Raw genomic sequence first — 19,520 nt, forward strand, 5'->3', positions numbered from 1 at the left:
TGAGTGCTATAATTAAAATAAAAAAATAGAAGAAAAAAGTCAAAACAAACAGTACACAGGGTGACAGGTGTGCCGGGCACGTGACACGAAGCATAGAGGAGCTTACTGCTCACTGGCTGTTTTTCACGCCCCCACCCCACCTCTCCACCCACCATTTTAGTCTAAGGACTACAATTTCCCCATGGGAATCACTCTTACTCCTCCCTCTTGGTTCCTTGGTGTGGGGCACATGATTCACACCTGGCCAATCAGAAACTTGTGGGAAAGAAACCTTTCCAATTGCGATTGCTAAACTGTAAGATACGCGCATAAAACTGAGAGTGGTCATATTTGGAAATAGCTTGCTTCAGAGTAAAGTGTACACAAGCTGGACACGGTGGCCTATGCCTATAATTCCAGCTACCAGAGGCTGAGGCAGGAGACTTACAAGTCTGAGGTGAGCCTTGGCGACTTAGCCAGACTGTGTTTCAAAGTAAAATTTAATAAAAGAGTAAAGCGGCTGGGTGTGGTGGCACATGCCTGCAATCCCAGCAGTTTGGGAGGTTGAGGCTGGAAGATTGCAAGTTTGACGCCAGCCTCAGCAACTTAGTGAGACTCTAAGTAACTTAGCAAGACCCTGTCTCAAAATAAAATAAAATAAACACCCCCCCCCCAAAAAAAAAAAACAGTCTGAGACTGTGACTCAAAGGTTAAGTACCACTGGGTTCAATTCCTATTACCAAACAAAACAAAACCAGAGTAAAGCTAACAAGAGGGCTGCGATTGTGGCTCAGTGGTAGAGCGCTCACCTAGCACGGGTTGGACCAGGGTTCGATCCTCAGCACCACATAAAAATAAAGGGATTGTGTTGTGTCCATCTACTCTAAAAAATAATTAAAAAAAAAAAAAAAAAAAGCTAACAAGAGGAAAGCAGTCCTGAAAGACTGAGGCAGAGAGAGACCTAGATCTTACTGCAATCTCTAAACACAAGGTTCCAGCTATATCTGAAAGAGATTCTAGACTTCATTGTCTGAGCACCTGGATCCAGCTATACCTGAAGGAGATGCTACCCATGAACTTATCCTACAGTGACTCTCCCTTGTGATTCAAATCAGCCTAAGCTGGGGCCAGCCTCACCTGGCTCAGGCGGTTCTGCAGCTCCTTCACCTGCTGCTCCACCTGCTGCTTCTCACCCTGCAGCCGCTCCACCAGCTGCAGCTTCTCCTGGCTCCAGTTGCGCTCGCTGATTTGCAGTTGCCGTGTCAGCTCCATGACTGCGCTGTAGGACTCGGCCAGGAGGTGCTGCTGCTCCTCTCGCTCCCTCTGCAGGGCCGCCTTCCACTCAGGCCCTGCCCGCTCCCCGGGCCCCTTCCCGGCCTTCAGCTCCATCTGTGGGTGGGAGCAGTCTGGGCAGCAGGCACCTAGGGCCCCTCTACTCTCCCTCCTCCCTTCTTGGGCACCAGCAGGGGAAGGGGAGAGAGGCTCCTTGGGGGCCATCCCCTGGGAAGCCTTCGGTGACCTCCCCCTCACAACCAGCCCTCCTCGCAGGACGGTGTGGAGCTCTTCCCACCAGCCAAGCTGCACTGTGGGGTTTTCAGTCATTTTCTCTGCAACTTAACTACCACTTTTTCTCAGAGGAAGAGGTTCTAAGGGGGTCAAGTCAGTTTTGTCCCAGGTCACATAGCCGGTTCCCAGTTATCGCTTGTCACGGTATTTATCTACTCTTAGTACAGTGCAGATTCTGGTTAATGGGGTTGTGTTTTAGCTCCACTCCTGGAAAGCTGAACCTCACCTTCCCTCATGGGCCTTGCATGGGGACATGCACACACATGCACATCAGCAGAAATCACTCTACATGATGCCTTTCTTGGCTGCAGACCTCAGGGTGGCAGGATGATGCACACCTGCATCCAGCTCATGATTCAATGCCTCCCACCTGCCAGGCTACGGTCAGGGAGTCGAGCCCTGGAATGGCTGAGCTTGGGGGCACAGCAGAGCAAAGGACACTGGAATATGCAGATGAGCAGGAGCTGGGAGGTCTGCAGGAGGCCTAGGAGGGATCGGAGGGCCCAGGAAGAAGTCAGGAGTCGGGATGCAAGGTCAGGTCTGCCCTGGGTGATACAAGACAGGGACTCAACCTCTCTGTGCCTGTTTTGTCATGTGTCCTGCAGAGATCATCTGAGTACCACCTCCCAGAGGTGGCAATGCCCAGGAAGTCGGCCTGCAACAGGGACAGGGTGGAGGAAGAGGGAGCCCAGCCCCACGCTGTGGAGTCAGAGCATTCTCTCCGGGTGGGAGGCCCATCCTTCTAATTTTTCAGACCATAGTAGGGCAGCAACTTATCCCCACACACAAAGCAGATACCCAAATCCCAGGGATCCCATTTAAGTTCCTTTGGTCCAGCTGAGCTGTGGTAGGGGAGGCTCCCACTTTGAGTGGAGGAGCAACCACAGCCAGGTATCAGGGGTCCCCTCAGGTAGGAGGCAGCAAATAAGGACAGCAGCAATGAGAGACCAGGCATTGCAGGGACCGCACTGGGTACAAATCAGGCATGTCACCCGGGAGCCGAGGGGCAGAGGTGCCTGCCAATCTTCCATCTTCCTCCCCTGGCCCACTGACCCCTGAACCCCACTATCTTGGTCCCCGTGCTGGATGATTCTAGGTAAGCCTCTGTCCTCTCTGGGTGACAAGGCGAAGCGAGGGGCTCCTGTCCCTCCAGGAGGTGGCTTGGGCGTCCTGTTCCAGACCTGACAGCTGTGAGGACAAGAGGCAGAAGACATGTCTGGGGAGGGCTCACCTGGGTGGCGTGGCCCTTGAGCTCCGCCCGCTCTGTCTCCCAGGTGGCCTTGGCCTTGGCAAACTGCTGCTGAAGCTCGGTGAGACCCCGGCGCTCATCGCGGAGCAGCCAGCACAGCTCCTTCAGCGTCACCTTCATGTCGGCCAGGGTCTTGATGTACTCGTTGGGCTGCAGACAGGGAAGGCCTGGGTCAGCAGCGTGAGAGGTGGGAAGGAACCCAGCTGGGGGCTCCCTGGGCCTCCAGCAGGTCTCCTCCAGGATGAGCCCAGCCCTGGCTCCCTCCTGGGCAGACGTGAGTCCCAGCCTCACAGGAACAAAGACTCCCGCAGTCACAGTAGTAACTATTCCACCTAAGTTGAGCTGAAAAATCTGGCCTCCTCGAGGTTCTGCAGCCTCTAGCCTCACTCGGGATCTGCCTCACTGACCCACTGGAGGCCTCCGAGGAGCCTCCCTAACTGTGCTGAACCCAATTCCAAATCTTCTTTCTTAGGCCCACGACCCCATTTCCCACCCATACCCAGCTCACTGTGTGTGGCTCTAGAAGTCTGAATCTCCTCTTCTCTCTGATATGCGGTTGGATCAGAGAGTTCTTAGTCCCAGACCGTAAAGACCCCTCTTTTATTTATTTTATTTGTTTACATGGTGCTGAGGACCAAACCCAGTGCCTCACAGGTGCTAGGCGAGTGCCCCACCACTGAGCCCCAGCCCCAGCCCCAAGGACCCTCTTCATAGGAGCCGAGCTTGAGAGCTTTACCCCATTATATACCTCCCAAGCCACAGCCAATTCCAGAACACCTTGCCACACCTCTACACACACAGTTCTATGTGTTTAGAGTGACTTCTCTCCGTTCTCTAGTAGGCAAGCTCCTATTCATCCTTCAAAACCCACCATTCATAACCCCTTTTCTGTGATAATATCCTCTTTTGCTCCAAATAGAACTAATTAGTCTCTTGCTTGTGACCCCATGGTCCACCACCTGCCTTCTGTCACTGCCCTGGAATGATCTGTGTGCCACGAAGGATAGAGAACAGGAGGGCAGTGACCAGGCAAGAACAACCTTTGCAGCTCTAGTGTCCAGTGCAGGGCTGAAGTCAGAGGAAGTGATAGAAAGTGATTATTTTGTTTATTTATTTGTTTGCAGGGCTGAGGGCCACACCCAGTGCCTCACACCCAGGGCCTCACACATGCTGGGCAAGTGCTCTACCACTGAGCCTCAGCCACATCCTGGAAAGGGATATTGAATGGGCAAAGGAACAGAGCCGGGAAGGGCTGAGAACGCACCGTGTTCTGGGTCCAGCCGTCTCCCGCGCAGGCCTTGTTATCAGAATGCTGGGCGCTGATCTCCTCCTCCTCCACCAGCAGGTACAGCTCCTTCATGCTGTTCACCTGTTGGTAAAAACCACACTCAACCAGGGGTGGGAGGATGTCCTCACTGACTTCCCAGACCTTAACTTTGATCTCTGGGCACCGTCCAGGCCAAGCAGCGTGACCCATAATATCTTTTCTGCCCCAAGGACCATGAAGCATCCTGAAGAGTTACTCAGAAATAACCACGGTGACTGGGGCAGCTGGAGCCACGCTGCACAGCTGCACAGCTGCAGGGGCACCGTTCACAGGGCATACAAGAGCGTGGCTCTGCCTGGCACCCTCTGAGCACAAGATGCGTGGTGGGAGGGTGTCAAGGAGAAGCAGGGAGACCAGTTAGGAGGCAAGGGCCAGAATCTAGGCAGGAAGTGACGCTGGCTTGGTCAGAGGGCAGTGGAGAATGGCTCAGACTCTGGAGAGGTGGACAGTTTAGACGAGGTGTGAGGGAAAGAGCAGGGCAGAGGATGCTGCCACAGCTCTTGTCTGAACAAGAGGAACTGACCCACTGGGCGAGCAGGGCTGGAGGAGGAGCCTGAGTTTGGTTTTGGACATAAGGTTTGCAAAGCCATGTGGATCTGTCCCAGGACAATACACATCTAGGGTCCATGAGCGACACCTGGACAGGACGTATACACTGGGAACTCAATGTCCAAGAACGGCCAGTGAAGCCTGGATGAGCTCCCCAAGGCAGTCAGAGCAGGTACAGGAGAAACGGAGGCCAAGGACTGAGCCCTGGGGACTGTGAGCTTGCAAGGTGAGGTCAGCGGGGAGGAGCTCAGCGACAGAGCACCTGCATGTGCAAGGCTCTGGATTCAGTGGCCAGGACCACCAAAGAGAAAAATTAAAAGCGAGGTGAGGTCAGGGAAATAAGAAGGAGCCAGAGAGGTAGAAGGAAAACTCAGAGCTTGCTGTCCTAGAAATGAAATGAAGGATATTGCAGTTTGGAATCAAGTGTCCCCACTAACTGGCACTGCAGGCAGGTGGGCGTGGCTGGAGGAGGTGGGCACGGGGCGGGAGGGGGTGCCCTGGAAGGGTGCACCTTCTCTGCAGTCCCTTCCACCCTTTCTCTTCCCTTTCTTTGCTTCTCAGCTGCCGTAAGCTGAGCAGTCGACCTCCGCCACGCCCTTCAACCACCATGTTCTACCTCACCTTGGGCCCAAACCAATGGAGTCAGTCATCCATGGACCCAGACCTCTGAAGCCAGGAGCCCCAAACAAATCTTCCTTCTCTAAATCGTTACTCTCAGGCATTTTGGTCACAGCGAGGGAAAGCTGACTAAAACAAAGGAGGTCTCCAAGCGCCACTTATCTGGGAACACAGTGAGGCTGGGAAGAATGCTGGGGGAGCAAGTCTACAGGGATCAACAGCCCAGTTCCTACCCTGGTCACAGGGATGGATACCTAGGGTCTTTTGATGATCTACACATACACGGGGTACACCCTGTTCTCTGGAATCCTTGGGGCCAGGTGTGTGTCTGTTTTTAATTTTCTTCTTTTTGGGTGCTGGGGATGGAACCCAGGGCCTTGCTCGTTCTAAGAACACACTCTACCACTGGGCTACACCCCAGTCTTCGGGTGTGCTGAGAACTGAGAAGGTTTCAGGGTCTAGAAAGATATAACGTGTCCTACATGTATTATGTCACAGCCCCAGTAGGGACTGGAGCACACTGATTTCCCCCACAAATATGTGAATATGAACATGAAGTGCTATGTCCCTCGCCTCCCATGTTCCTTTCCCCCTACCTTCCCGAGGCCCAAACCCAACCATACCTCCAAGAAGTCATCCCCCTCGTTGGGCAAGACCTTGCCCTGCCGCCAGCGCTTCAGGAACCACCTGAGCTTCATGAAGAGCAGCAGGAAGTTGTGCTTGAACTGCTGGGACTCTTGCACCAGCATGTTTTTCTCCTGGCTCCAGAATTTCTGCTCCAGCCTCCTCTGGAGGCTCAGACTCTGCAGTTCAAACTCCCGCCTCAGCAGCGCCCTCTGCTGGTCCTCCTTCAGCTGCCGGGGACAGGAGATTGAGCAAGGCCAGTTCAGGGTCCCACCCCTCCCAGCCCACTCCAGGCCCAGGTCAAGGGCAGGGGGAGAACTGGGTGGGTCTGTTGGTGATCCCTGCCAGAAATTCCACCACAAGCAACTCATTTTATCCATGGAAGAGTAACTCATAAAAGCAACAGCAACCCAGGGGAGGAGCAGGGATTTAAACCAGCAGGGTCCAACTAAAAAACCCTCATCATTCCCTGAGCACCTGTGGCGCGCTGGATGTTTCTCCTGAACCCTCACACTGAACAAGGAATCTGTGGGGGTGTGCGATAATGACAGGGAGGGCAAAGGGCATCCTGGGGCCCAGGAAGGCTGGGTCGTGGTGGAGAGAGAGCCAGAGCCCTGGTTAGAATCCCAGCACCACTTTACCCTGCACAGGCCTGGATAAAGCGTTTCCGCTCTCTGGGCCCCAGTTTCCCCATAGGTAAAATGGGGGGACACCCTCTGGGATACGTCACAGGATTAAAGCACAGAAGGCATGGAAAGTGTGTTACATGGTCTGGCTACAGTCAGGGCTTCACAAATGCTGTCAACAAACTACCACCCTGATTACCAGCCAGGCCCAAAGCAGGCATTTCCCATTTCTCAGATGGGAAAGAGGGCCTGAGAGGAAACAGAACTGGCCCAAGGTCACACAGGCAACCAACAACACACCCAGGACTCCAGCCCAGCTCAGCTGATGTTCAATCACAAGCAGGAATTGCCCTGGCAGGGGACCAGGCCTGGAAGACTTGAGTTTCCTCTGACCATCTTATCTACAGAGGACCCATGGACCCCCAAAGACCCCACCTTCAAGTTTGTGGTGCTAGGGATGGAACTCAGGGTCTCACTCATGCTAGGCAAATGATCTACCACTGAGCCATGCCCCAGCCCCTCGGCCTTCAGTGCTGGGAGCAGATGGAGTAGGTGCAGGAAGACCGGGCACCGCCCACCTGGACCATTTTCTGGTTGAAGCTGTCAGCCTCCTCCTTCCGTAGCTGCCGCTCCTGAGAGAGCTGCTCCTGCAAGCCCCGGAGGCTGTCATGGGCCTCGGCCAGCACCAGCTGCAACTCCTTGATCTAGGATGGGGATGGGGACACGGATGAGGAGGGAGAGGGCACAGGCTGTGGTCATAGATCAAAGTGGCTGGGGAGCAACCGTAAGCAGGACCTGAATGGTCCTAAAGTATGGATCAGGCACAAGGGCTGTCCCTACTTCAGTGGGTTATCGAGGCAATTAAATGAAACAGTGCAAAGCAAATCTAGTTACCATTAGATACATTTTTACTCTGAAATTTATTTGAAAAAAAATAATATATTATGAAAGTTAAGTTTGATTCATGAAGATGTTCACCATCTCAATGTTTCTTTCTTATTTATTTTTGAGATAGGGTTTCACTCTTGCCCAGGCTGGCCTTGAACTCCTGGGCTCAAGGGATTCTCCTGTCTCAGATTCCCAAGTAGCTGGGACTACACACCACTGTACCCAGCTATCTCATTGTTTATAAGTTTAGAAATGACTTAAATCATAAGTGCTGGGGATTAAAATGTGTTTAATGGGTGTGTGTGTGTGTGTGTGTGTGTGTGTGTGTGTATACACACACACACACTGTTCTTTATTATATGTATTTTATTATGTTGTAATAGATAGGTACACTCACTCTAAAAGTAAATGGTGGCTTACTACATGATTTTGTTATCCTGACTTTTCTTCTTTATATCTTTATGCAATGCTGCTCAGAGATTTTGTTGTAGTTATTTGTTATTTACAACAACTATGCAATAAGATCTTAAGAAAAAGATGAGATTTTTACATTTTGTGGGGAAATGGTATTTAGAAGTCTTTGCAGCTGAACAGGCAAAACTAGTCTATTCTTTTAGAAGTCCAGATGGTGAATAGAAGGGAACACAAGGGGGGAATTTCTGGGGGTGGGTCATGCTCTGTTTATTGATCCTGGTGCTGATTACACAGGGGTGTTCAGTTTGTGGAAATTATCTGAGCTTTTAATATGCGCACTTCTTCTCCCTTCCACCTCCCTCCCTCCCCTCCAGCCTCTTCCTTCTTTCCTTGCAGTGCTGAAAATTAAATCCAGGGCCTTGTGCATGCTCACATGTACTCAACCACGGAGCTACACTCCAACACTCATTTTCTCCCCCTTTTTGCTAGGTTATTAGGAAGCTCAGAGCACACCACTAACAGAGTTTGCTCCTTAGCTTCAAGGGAGCTTCTTCTGTACAGCTGCAGGCAAGCCTTCCCGGACCACAAAGCTGTCTTCCCAAGGATGCTCACAAAAAAGCATGCTCAGGCTGTGCTACCCTCCTGAGCATGTGCTAAGTCTCCATGTGCAACAGTCCCAGGGATTCCCAGCCCAGCCCACATGACCTTCTCCTATTTCAGGTTCATTAACAAATGCTGAAGAGGGTTATATGTAGGATAAGGAGGGGACTCAGGAACACCTAGAGTTCCTCAAGAATCAGGGAATCCTAGCAATTCTTTTTCTTTCTTTTTTTTTTTTTAATAATATTTTTTAGTTGTAGATGGACACCATTTATTTATTTATTTATCTTTATGTGGTGCTGAGGATTGAACCCAGGGCCTCACACATACTAGGCAAGTGTCCTGCCACTGAGCCACAGCCACAACCGACTTAGCAATTCTAACCCTCCTGGTTAGAGGTGAGAAAGCTGAGAGACTACAGAGTAGGATTGTGTCCAGGGTCACACAGTCACACTGGCAGAACCAAGACTTGCACTCTGGTCCCTGGATCCCAAGCAGTATATCATCATTCTCATGCTCATCCTCACCCAGACACCAGGCCTTAAATTAAGACTTTTCACATATTTAATCCTTTCAACCACCTATGAGGTTTATACATGACAGCTCACAATCAGGGAGGTGAAGTGACTTATCCAAGATCTCACAGCTGGTACACGGTGGATCCACAATTTGAATCCAAACAGCCCGAAGATGGAGATTGTTGCCTCCCAGCTACATAGATTAGTAGTTCCATCAAATAACATAAATTCCCAGTGGGATTTAGAACAGGAAAAAAAAAATTCTTTAGATGAGCTTTTAAACTTCCTTTGACGAGGCCAAGAAAATGGCCCAAATTTCCTTATTTTCCTTTTCTCCCTGGCTGCCAGGAAGCTGGAAATTAAGGGAATGCTCAAAACCCGCTTCTTCACTTTCTTCAATCTCTGCTTGGGGAGGCCCCAGCCGCCTCCTCACACCCGGCCTCCCGCTCCACTAGGCCTGGACCCACCTCAGAGGCATAGGAATCATTGTCTTCAGCTCGATAAGGCCTGAAGCTCCTGGGATCAGGTTTGGAGTCCAGGTCACCTGTGCGGAAGGCCTCTCGGATCCTGGGCTCCCATTCTGGCAGATCCCTGAAGTCAGACGGCTGCACCAGAGGCACAGGCAGAAGAGAACAAAGACAACCATGGGGAGAAGCCCACAGGGTGCCAGAAACGGCTCCACCCCAGGGCTCTGGGCTCCAGAAGAGGCTATGGCTACCCACAGGAGGGCAGGATCCAGGTATTTGCCTTGCCAGCCAGGCCAGCCGCTGTCACTCAGTGAATGTTTATTAAAAAGATGAATGAGTAGATAAGCGGGAAGTAAAAATACTAATTTGATGGAAGTCGGCTTGGTGCACAAACCTTCTGAAACAGCTCCAACTGTCCTACCACCTGTGTGGTCCCAGCTTACTCCTACTTCAAGAAAAACCAAGAGGGAGACTCAACAGGGGGCCATCTGTTTGCCAGATCAAGCAGATAGACAGGACATGAGTTACAGAAATCATGGCACAGCATCATTGTGTGGTTGTTAGAAAGAGCTGAATCTCACTCAGCCAGGCACACCTGTAATCCCAGAGGCTTGGGAGGCTGAGGCAGGAGGATCTCAAAGGCTGGCTTTGAATTCGAAATCTTCCTGCCTCAGCAATGGCGAGGTGCTAAGCAACTCAGTGAGCCCCTGTCTCTAAATAAAATACAAAAAAGGGATGGGGATGTGGCTCAGTGGTCAAGTGCCCCTGAACTCAATCCTTAGTAACAAAGGGAAAAAAAAAAAAGATACCAGAAAGAACTGAATCTCTCTGCATGACAAGAAAAGACCCCTGCACGGCTCTCAGGATGTGATCTCACCTCCCAACACCCTCTGCAGTCCAGCCCCATTCCTCTTTGCTCAATTTCTTACACCAGGACATACCAGCTCTGGTCTGAGAAGCCCTGAGGGTCTAGGTCAAGTTCCTCGACCACATACCTTCCCTTCAGATTCCCCTTCTCAGTTTGTAATTTCACATTTACTGTCTTTCTTTCTTTTCTTTTTTTTTTTTTTTTTTTTTTTGTTGTTGTTTATTTTTTGTTTTGGAATGCTGGAGTGAACCCAGGGCCTCAAACATGCTAGGAAAGTGTTCTACCACTGAGCCACAACCCCAGCCAAGTGTGGCAAAGGCTACCATACTGGACAGCCCCCCTCTGGACCTTTAACAGTCATCTCAGTAGGAAGTGGGAGGCGGTGGGGAGAGGTTTCTATCTTTTCATCTCTGATGCTTCTGAAACTCTTTGAATGTTTACGTATTACTTTTGCAATAATGCTTTTTTGTTTGTTTGTTTGGACAAAATGCCCCTGCTATTTTAATTTTTCTAAGTAGTATCTTATGGACATGAAGGCTTGGAAGCTAGTCACTGTTAGAAAACTAAGTTTCTTGCCTTTGCATGGGAACTGGTCAAAGACTTTAAAAAAATAACAATACTTGGTTTAAAATACAAAATTACTAAAGAAATAAGAAAAGGCAACCAGAAAAAAAAAGGCCTTAGAATCAATTTCTATCCTTAGTCAATGAATGATTTATGTTCTACTCAATCAATGGGCTTATATTTAGTAATAAAAATAAATACAAGTTTCCTCCAGGCAACAATGTGGAGGGAAAGAAGCCAGGCACAGGTGAGTTCGTATTGTGTGACTGAATTTATACACAGTTCAAGAACAGCAGACAAACCTAAATCAAGAGAGGGGTTGGCCTAGTGCCTGGGACTGTAGCTCAGTGGTACAGCACTCTGCCTAGTGTGCATGAAGCCCTGGGTTCAATTACCAGTGCCACACACACACACAAAAAGAGCAGGGGCAGTGACTAGAGGGGGTGAGAAGGGGCTACTGGGGAGCTAGTCACACTCAAGAAGGTGATCATATAAGTGTTCACTGTGGAAAGTTCATAGAGATTCTGCGCTTAATTCTGTACCCTTCTCTCGGGTTATGATTCAGTACAAAACGTCTATGAAATAAGAGCGACAGGACCTGTGATTGGACACCTTACCTGAAAGTCCGAGGCAAGGTCTTTGGCCAGAATGATCTCCTTGGAGGGTCCCTGGGAGCCCAGGGTGGGCAGCGGAGAGAAGGGCTCTGGCTGCTCCTTGCCAGAGCCCCCGAGGACGGCGTCTGCCTTCCGCGTGAAGGCGTTGAGCTCCTGCTGCAGCACGCTCAGCCGCACCAGGATGGCGTGCATGAGCTTGGCGTCCCTGGGGCCCTCGCTGTTATCCGGGGCCTCGTGCAGCCTGAAGTCAGCACATTCGTTGTCCAGACAGAGCCGAAGGCCCGCAGAGAAGCCATTGGCATCGGCCACCAGGACGTCGATGGCTTTACTGACCAGGACCGCCTGCTCCCTCAGCCCAGGCAGCGCCTCGGCCTCCCGGGCTCTGCAGAGTCGGGCTGCTTGGGGCTCGTGCGCCTCGCCCAGGGGAGCGGGCACACACTGCGCGGAGTCCCCGGCCTCGGCATCCGTCTCCAGCATGGGCCGCGTGCTCTGGCAGGAGGCGAGATCGCAGCGCTGGAGGTTGGAAAGGAGCACGCGGTTCTCATACTGCAGCTTCTTGACCTTGCCGCTGAGCTCGCCGATCTGCAGCTTGGCGGCTGCCAGCTCCTCCTGCGAGGGCTCGCTCAGCACCGAGCAGCTGTCCTCCGACAGCGTCACGTCCAGCTCGTGCTCCGAGCGGTACTTGGCCAGCTCGCTCAGCAGCAGCTTGTTCTGGTCCTCGAGCTCTGCCGAGGAGCGCCGCAACAGCTCCGCCTCCTCCTCCACAAACTGCAGATGTCGCCGCAGCTCTGCCAGGCTCTCCCCGCACTCGCTGCCGCCCAGGGCAGAGAAGGCCAGCCGAGCCTCCGGCCCCCCGCAGCCGCCACTGTGATCCTTCATGTCGTCCATCTCGGCCCGCAGGCCCCGGTTCTCCACCTCCAGCTCCACGATGCGGCGACTCAGCAGGTTGGCCTCCTCCTCCACCAGTTTCAGGTGCACCTTCAACTCGGTCTCCCGCGAGTGCGGCGCATCCGCCAGCTCCTCAGCCGACAGGGCAGCGTCCAGGTCCCCATAGAGGGAGCGGTACTTGAGCAGCTCCTCCTTCATGCTGTCGTTCTCCTTGGCGAGCTTGGTGAGCTTCTTGCACATGAGGGCCGACTCTTCCTTCGCAAAGTGCAGCTGACACTTCAGATCTGCGCTGTCCTCCTGGGACCAGATGGGCACCGGGACAGACATGACCCAGGAAAATTAGTGTTGGCTAATTACTATCCTTAGTAAATGAGTGATTTGTGTTCTACTCAATCAATGGGCTGGTACCAATTGATTGTACTAGCCACCGCATTTGGGGGAGCACTGTGCTGGGAACACAGGAATGGGTCAGACACAGCCTGAGAGAGAAGGAACTAGGGGGTCAGAGGAAGCAGAGAGGGGACACTGATGTTGCAGCAAGAATGGAACACCACCCAGTCTGGGAGTCTGGGAGCAGGTGACATTCTGACACCATTCCTACTAGTTTCCTCATGTGTAAAAATGGGGCAGTCACACTCCCCTCCTCCTGCAGCCATGGAGAGGATTAGATGATAATATGTGATCCTGGCAATCCAGTACCACTAGCAGCTAACAGAATTCTTTCTGTGCCTGGCCTGCACAACAAAGAGCACTCTAAGTCATACAACTAACCCACAGATAGGGACAGATGAGAAAATGGAGGCCCGAAAGTTGAAGCAATCACCCTGACAACATAGGAATCAAGTGGCAGAGTCAAGATTGAAGGCCTTTGGTTCTGGACCTTTGGATCTGGTCACTGCACTCACTATTGAGTGACTCAGTCTGCTGGGCCTGGGGGAGTCTGAGCATGTAAGAACCATGGGCTGGGAGTGTGGTCTTGGGAAGTAAGGTGGGCCGTGAGGCCAAGAAAACAAACAAGGGTAGCACGGGGTAGAAGGTGGAGAGAGCTGGGCACCTCAGAGACTCCCCAGGCCTCTCCAGTTAGGCTTACACCTTCTGACTACAACCTGCCTGTGGGGGCTGCCGGCAGTACCTGAGCCGAAGGCTTCTTGTCTGTCTTCCCCAGGGAGCGGGTTCCTCGTTTCTTCAAGGAATGCTAGAAAGAGAGAAAAAGTAAGAACTAACACCCCCCATGGGTGGTGTACATCCAAAGAGGAGTCACAAGGCCAGGGATCACATTAAGGGCCCCACCCTAGCCCAGTCACATCCAGGCCTTGACCTGCACCTGCTGCTGAGCCAGAGGGGTCCTCAAGACCATCCAGTAGGCTATGAATGACAGATAGACCAGATATACTCAAGGACATGACTCTGAACACACTTGCCAGGGCTCCCTCCCCTCTGCTATCCCGACATTGTGATCCAGTTAGCCTGGCCCAAGACCTGGAAATCTGAGTTTCTGTTCTTTTCTTTCGCTCATTCATCAGATATTTCCTAAGCCCCTGTCGTATGCCAGGCCCAGTTAGAAGCACCTACCATGTGCCAGACACAATTAGAGGACACAGCAGTGAACGAGACAGATAAGGAACAGGGAAGATGCTGTGGTGGCCTGCCCAGACCCCCCACTTTAGGACAGAGACATTCATTCCCCCAGATAAGACATCTAAGTTGACGGTCCCTACCGGCTATGACTACTGAGAGCCACCTTGTCCAAGGTCATGTGCCCTCCCTAACTGAAGCCCACATCCAAAGACTGGTCCATGCCCCTTGCCTCAACTCCAAAGGGCCATGCAACCCCCAGAGCATCCCATGGGGCGGGCTGAGGCTGTGAGTCAACTTCTACCTCTGCCTCACTCCTGCTGGTATAGCCAAGGACTCGTCCCTAAACCTCTGCATGCCCATCTCCACCCCACAGGGAATCCCATCTTCATGGAACTGACATCTTGTGGGAGTTTGAATTCAGAATGAACACTAATAAATTAAATGAATACGGGTGAAAAATTAAAAATTACAAAGGAGACTTGGAAATTATCATGAGAGAATGATAATAAGGATTCAAAACTCCAAGAGCATTTTTTTTTGGGGGGGGGAATTGGTATACTTGCCTATACAAGCAAATTCTACATGGAAAAAACAACAACAAAGTAAGCAAAGTGAAATATAAATGACCAACTGAAAATAAAGATTTGCAGTTGATGACACCAATAAAGAGCTGATACCCTAAATATGAGTTCCATAAACAGTGAACAAAAGACCAACAAACCAGGCTGGGGATATAGCTCAGTTGGTAGAGTGCTTGCCTCACATGCATAAGCCCTGGGTTCAATCCCCAGCATCACAAAAAAAAAAAAAAAAAGAAAGAAAGAAAGAAAAAGACCAAGAAACTTACAGGAAAATGCGTTGGACATATGAGCAAGGGCTCACAGGAAAAGAAAACCAAATGGATGTCAACCATGTGAAAATGCTTCTCCCCACCCATGATGGAGAAATGCAAATAAAAACACACAAGGTGCATTTCTCACCTATTAGACTGGCCAAAATCCAGACCACCTGAGAATACATTTCTATTGGTGAGGCTGTGATGAAAAAGGAATGCTCATCTATTGCTGGCAAGATCGCACAGGGCACAAGCTCTATAGAGCAGAATTTGAGGAAATGCTACGATCTTCATTACTGAAGTTCCTCACTGTTTAAAAAAAGCCATTCAATGAGATGCATGCTTCCACTGAACACTTCCTCCCAAGAGAAGGGTGATTCATGCTGGCGGTGTTTGAAACCACACTTCAGTTGTTTTGGACTTTTCCAGCCCGGCTGGTATACTGGGTTTCTGAAAATGCTCCCAGATGATTTGGATACATGCACACCCTCACCTCTCACACCTCATCTCTGAATATGAGAGTCACTGGGCTAACCCAAAATTAGTATACTTGACTATACCCCATTTTACTGAAAGTGAGAGGGGGCAGGGACTTGTCCCAGGTCTCACAGCAAATCCATATCCAACCAGGGATCAATACTTGGCATAGCTCTTGATCAATTTCCGAAGAGAAAATGTGCCTTTAATGAGGGCCAGAGTGGCGCTAACACAGTGGCTGGGGACACATCAGGACCATCTAGGGGACTTACAGACAAATACTGATGCCCTAGATGCCATCCCCAAAGATTCTGATAAAATTGGTCTGGGGTTAAGTCTCAGGCATACTTAAAAGTTGTTTTAAATAACTTTCCAGGTGGTTCTGAAGTGCAGGAGGCGCAGGGAGAGGAGCTCTGGAGAGGCTGTTAAGTCTATCTTAAAACCAATCAGATCCTAGAGACCCTTTGGAATGCAAATGAGGCAGGAAGTCAGAGGCTGATCTTCAGATGCAGACTGGTACCAAGAGCAGGGGCCAGCCTGAGAAGAGTTGGCCTGGGCCTTTCAGAAAGGAGAAAAAGAGGGGTCGGGGTTGTCGGCCACAAAACAAATCCTTCCACAAGAGCCAGGGTACCAGGTCGGGGGTCCTAGAGAGGTTGCTCAGAGGGAGACCTGTATAGCATGGGAGGGTGGGGGTTCTGGGTCAGACCTTAGGATGGAGAACAGTCTTCTGGATTTTTTTTTTCCTTTAAAAAAATATGTTATTTTTAACAAAATCAATTAATACACAAAAATACATCACTGTAAGAAATGTATGCCAGGCAGATAAAGCCACAGCGCCCGTTTTCACACCCCCCAGCACGCCTCCCCTCCCTGAGGGCCCCTGCTGGCTGGTCTTGGGGAGCTCCTTTGAGACCTTTGGCTCTGTGTTTAAAGCACTAAAATAGATGGTGCTGTTTTAGACTTTCTTTCCTTCCTAAGTTTATTTGATTCTGTGATCTTTGCTTTTTATAATAAGCACATAGGCAGAACAAAACCCCAAAACACCCAGCATTAAAAAAAAAAAGTTCATATCCATGCTACATGATGCTGTATGTTACAGAAAGTATATGCAATATCCCATCTTTATTTAAAAAACAAAACAAAAGAGAAATGTGCATTGTCTGAATAGAGAGAAAGAGCTAGAAAGATCCTAAGCAAACTGCTAATCCTGGGTTCAGCTGAGGAGTGGAATGGAGGGAGCCGGTTAGGGAGGGCTTCTTTTTATTTTGTGTATTCTTTTATTAGTTCTATCATTTTTGAATAGATGCCACATTCACGGGCTCAAAATCAAAGAGTACAAAGAGCAATACAGGGAGCCCAGCCCCCTGTTCTGCCCCCAGGCAGTCAATGTAACCAGAACCTGCTGTAGCTCCCTGAGAGGTATGCCAGGTATGTGTTAATGTGCTTCCTGACCCGCTGTGCTCCACTGAATTTATATTACTTTTACATAAAACACACATACATACATATACATTAAGATACGTGAGAATGTATACATAGAAAAACTTATTGAAAGTATTTGTGTCTCCCAACCAAATAGAAATGCCCTCTGGATATTGGCTGGTGGGTGAATTTTTTTGTCTTAAGGCTTATTATATTTTCTAATCTTTCTCTGTTAAGTGCACAGCACCACCAGCGGGGGAAAGGGAAATGTTATAACGTGTTTTTGAAGTGTACTTTGCCCAAGAAATTGTTGAACCTCTTTCCAGCAGGCAAAGAAAGGCTCCAGGAGGGCTCTGGCTAGAACCTGTCCAGAAAGGAGGGAGGAGGCTCAACAGCTGCCATCTCAGGACTAGAGGGGCTCCAGCCACCCCTGCTTGGAACCCACCTCCCCACCCCACCCAACCACGCCACTCGGCTCCCACACTGCCCTGCAGCTCCACAGGGAAAACAAGGCAGGCTCAGAGCACACCAAGACCTCCCTCCCCACGGAGGGCAGCAGCTGGCCAGGCGCTGGGGGCTGTGCGCCCCTCATGGGAGCCAGGGTCTGTCAGAGCCCCTTTGTGGAGCCCGTAGGGGTGGAACCAGTCCCTGCCCAAGAGGCAGATGTTCTGGCCCTGGGCCCTTGGAGGCAGGACAGGATACCAAAGAGATTGCAGTCGCAAAGCCCAGGAAAGACACGGCCTGAGGGCACACTCTCTGGCTTGGCAGGCAACAGGCCCTCCCCATCCATGAGCAACTCACAAGGCTGCCTCAGAGCAGCCAGGGTGGCGCCTCCAAGCATCCCTGACCACTCCTAGTAGGAGTCCCCTTGCAGGCCAGCACAGGGAGCTAACTGAGTGCAGCCCTGGAGGGGCCTCTGCTCCAGCTTCCACACTGACAAGACTCAAAAGGAAAACCTTCCAAGGGACAGAGTGGAGCACTGCCACCCAAGGGACAGGGTGGAGCACTGCCACCCAAGGGACATAGTAGAGCACTGCCATCCAAGGGACAGAGTAGAGCACTGCCATCCAAGGGACAGAGTGGAGCCCTGCCACCCAAGGGACAGAGTGGAGCGCAGCCAAGACAGCTGGACAGATGTTCACCAGATATGGGGAGGGGGATATACAGAAAGGTCTCCCTGAAAACAGACTTCTGTGTGCACAAAATTTAGTCCAGAGGGACCTGGGGTGGGAGGTTTACCTCAAAGGCTGAGGCATTTTTCTCCAGAATGGCGGAAACAGCCAGGCAGACAGGCTGTGTGGGCCTGTTAGTGGAAGATCATTAGGGGAGAAAATGGAGGATTAGATCTGAGCCCCAAATCCAGTACCAGCGGGGCAGATAGTGACAACTGCAGGTGATGGTTTACCGTGGCACCTGGAGCCCCACCGGGAAAGCTCTCGGAGAGGCAGTGGAAATGTATTGATTCAACTAAGGCAAAGGGGTCTCCAGGTCCAGAATCAGCACAGTGCTTGCGATGGTGCCGATAATAATGCAGACTTAACAGATTCCACTCTGTGCTAAGCATTTTACCAGCCCATCTCATTTCATCCTCACAAACACCTCTGAGAGTAAGGATTCATATTCCCATTTTAAAAATAAACAAATTGAGGACGGGGCATTTAGGCGATTTGCCCAAGGTCACAGTTAATCGTAATAAGTGGCAAAGCCAGGATGCAAGCCCAGGCCTGTGTGGTTCCAAGTCCAGGTTTGCCCTGCAGCACACTGCCCAGGCTAGATTGCCTCAGATAGCAGCAGAATCAAGATTCAAACACAAGCAGTCTGACGCCATGGTCAGCGCCCTTCCTACCCTATCAGGTGGGAAATCCACAAGAGGAATTTGTGCCAGAGATTTTTAAAGGTTCTGGAAACATAAGAGCATCCTGGGAAAGCCACTGGAGGGGCTCAGGAGGCATGGGGCATCACCCGAGGAGTCAGTGTGGATTTGGGAGACATACAGGTGGGGGGTTCAAATCCCATCTCTGACTTTGCCCAATCCCATCCAAATACAGCAACTGGACTCCTAGGTATGTACCCAAGAGAATTCAAAAAACATATTTCTAGACACTGGAACATGAATGTTCACACTAGCATTATTTATAATAGCCAAAAAGTGGAAACAATCCAAATGTCCACAGATGATAAATGAACAAATATAATGCTGTCTAGCCATACAATGGATTCTTAATCAGCCATAAACAAGAATGATGTCCTGAATCAGGCTTCAACATGGATGGCTAAACCTTGGAAGCCTTATGCTAAGTAAAAGACGCCTGTCACCAAAGATCACATACTGCATGATTCCATTTGAATGAAATATCCAGAATGGGCAGATCCAAAGGGACAGAAAGTGGATTAGCTGTTGCCAGGGGCCAGAGGGAAGAGCGGGAGTGACTGCTAAAGGTATGGGGCTGTTTTGGAGGGTAATGGAAACCTTCTGGAACTAGGTCATGGTACAATATCGTGAACACATTAAAATGGTGAACTATATGTTCTGTGGATTAAATCACAACTTAAAAATTGTCAAGAAAAGAGAAGTGCCTATAAAATGGGACAATGCCCTGGGGCTGCGTGGGGAGTGGGGGGTTAAATGCCGAAGACTCACGTTCGATGCTGGGAGCGGTGCCTGGTACGGGAAGCGCTCAGACACAGCAGCTATGTCTAACAAATGGCGTCAACACTGATCCTGGCTTTCTGCCTTCGACCCAGGGAGGGGGAGTGATACTGAGGCTGCTGTTACGACTTGAGCAGCAGCCCAGCTGGGCCACAGTGCCACCGCAGAGCACAGGGAAGGCATGCCACCCTCCCTTCTC

General features: G+C 50.7%; 2 protein-coding genes across 3 annotated transcripts in view; both read right to left on the reverse strand.

The window, feature by feature from the left end:
* Positions 1-19,520, reverse strand: part of Ndrg3 (NDRG family member 3) — a 162,585-nt gene that overhangs the window by 102,624 nt on the left and 40,441 nt on the right. The window lies entirely within an intron of this gene.
* Mtcl2 (microtubule crosslinking factor 2) overlaps positions 1-19,520 on the reverse strand; it is a 69,370-nt gene that overhangs the window by 19,732 nt on the left and 30,118 nt on the right. Inside the window, exons 4-11 of the mRNA XM_005329861.5 lie at positions 13,492-13,554; positions 11,475-12,656; positions 9,426-9,563; positions 7,117-7,242; positions 5,912-6,142; positions 4,059-4,163; positions 2,777-2,944; positions 1,117-1,368 (exon numbers count right to left, since the gene is read on the reverse strand). Of these exons, the coding sequence (XP_005329918.2) occupies positions 1,117-1,368; positions 2,777-2,944; positions 4,059-4,163; positions 5,912-6,142; positions 7,117-7,242; positions 9,426-9,563; positions 11,475-12,656; positions 13,492-13,554 (2,265 nt within the window). The remainder of the gene's footprint in view (positions 1-1,116; positions 1,369-2,776; positions 2,945-4,058; positions 4,164-5,911; positions 6,143-7,116; positions 7,243-9,425; positions 9,564-11,474; positions 12,657-13,491; positions 13,555-19,520) is intronic.

This window comes from Ictidomys tridecemlineatus, chromosome 5, assembly GCF_052094955.1.
Source record: "Ictidomys tridecemlineatus isolate mIctTri1 chromosome 5, mIctTri1.hap1, whole genome shotgun sequence".
Classification (NCBI taxonomy): domain Eukaryota; kingdom Metazoa; phylum Chordata; class Mammalia; order Rodentia; family Sciuridae; genus Ictidomys; species Ictidomys tridecemlineatus.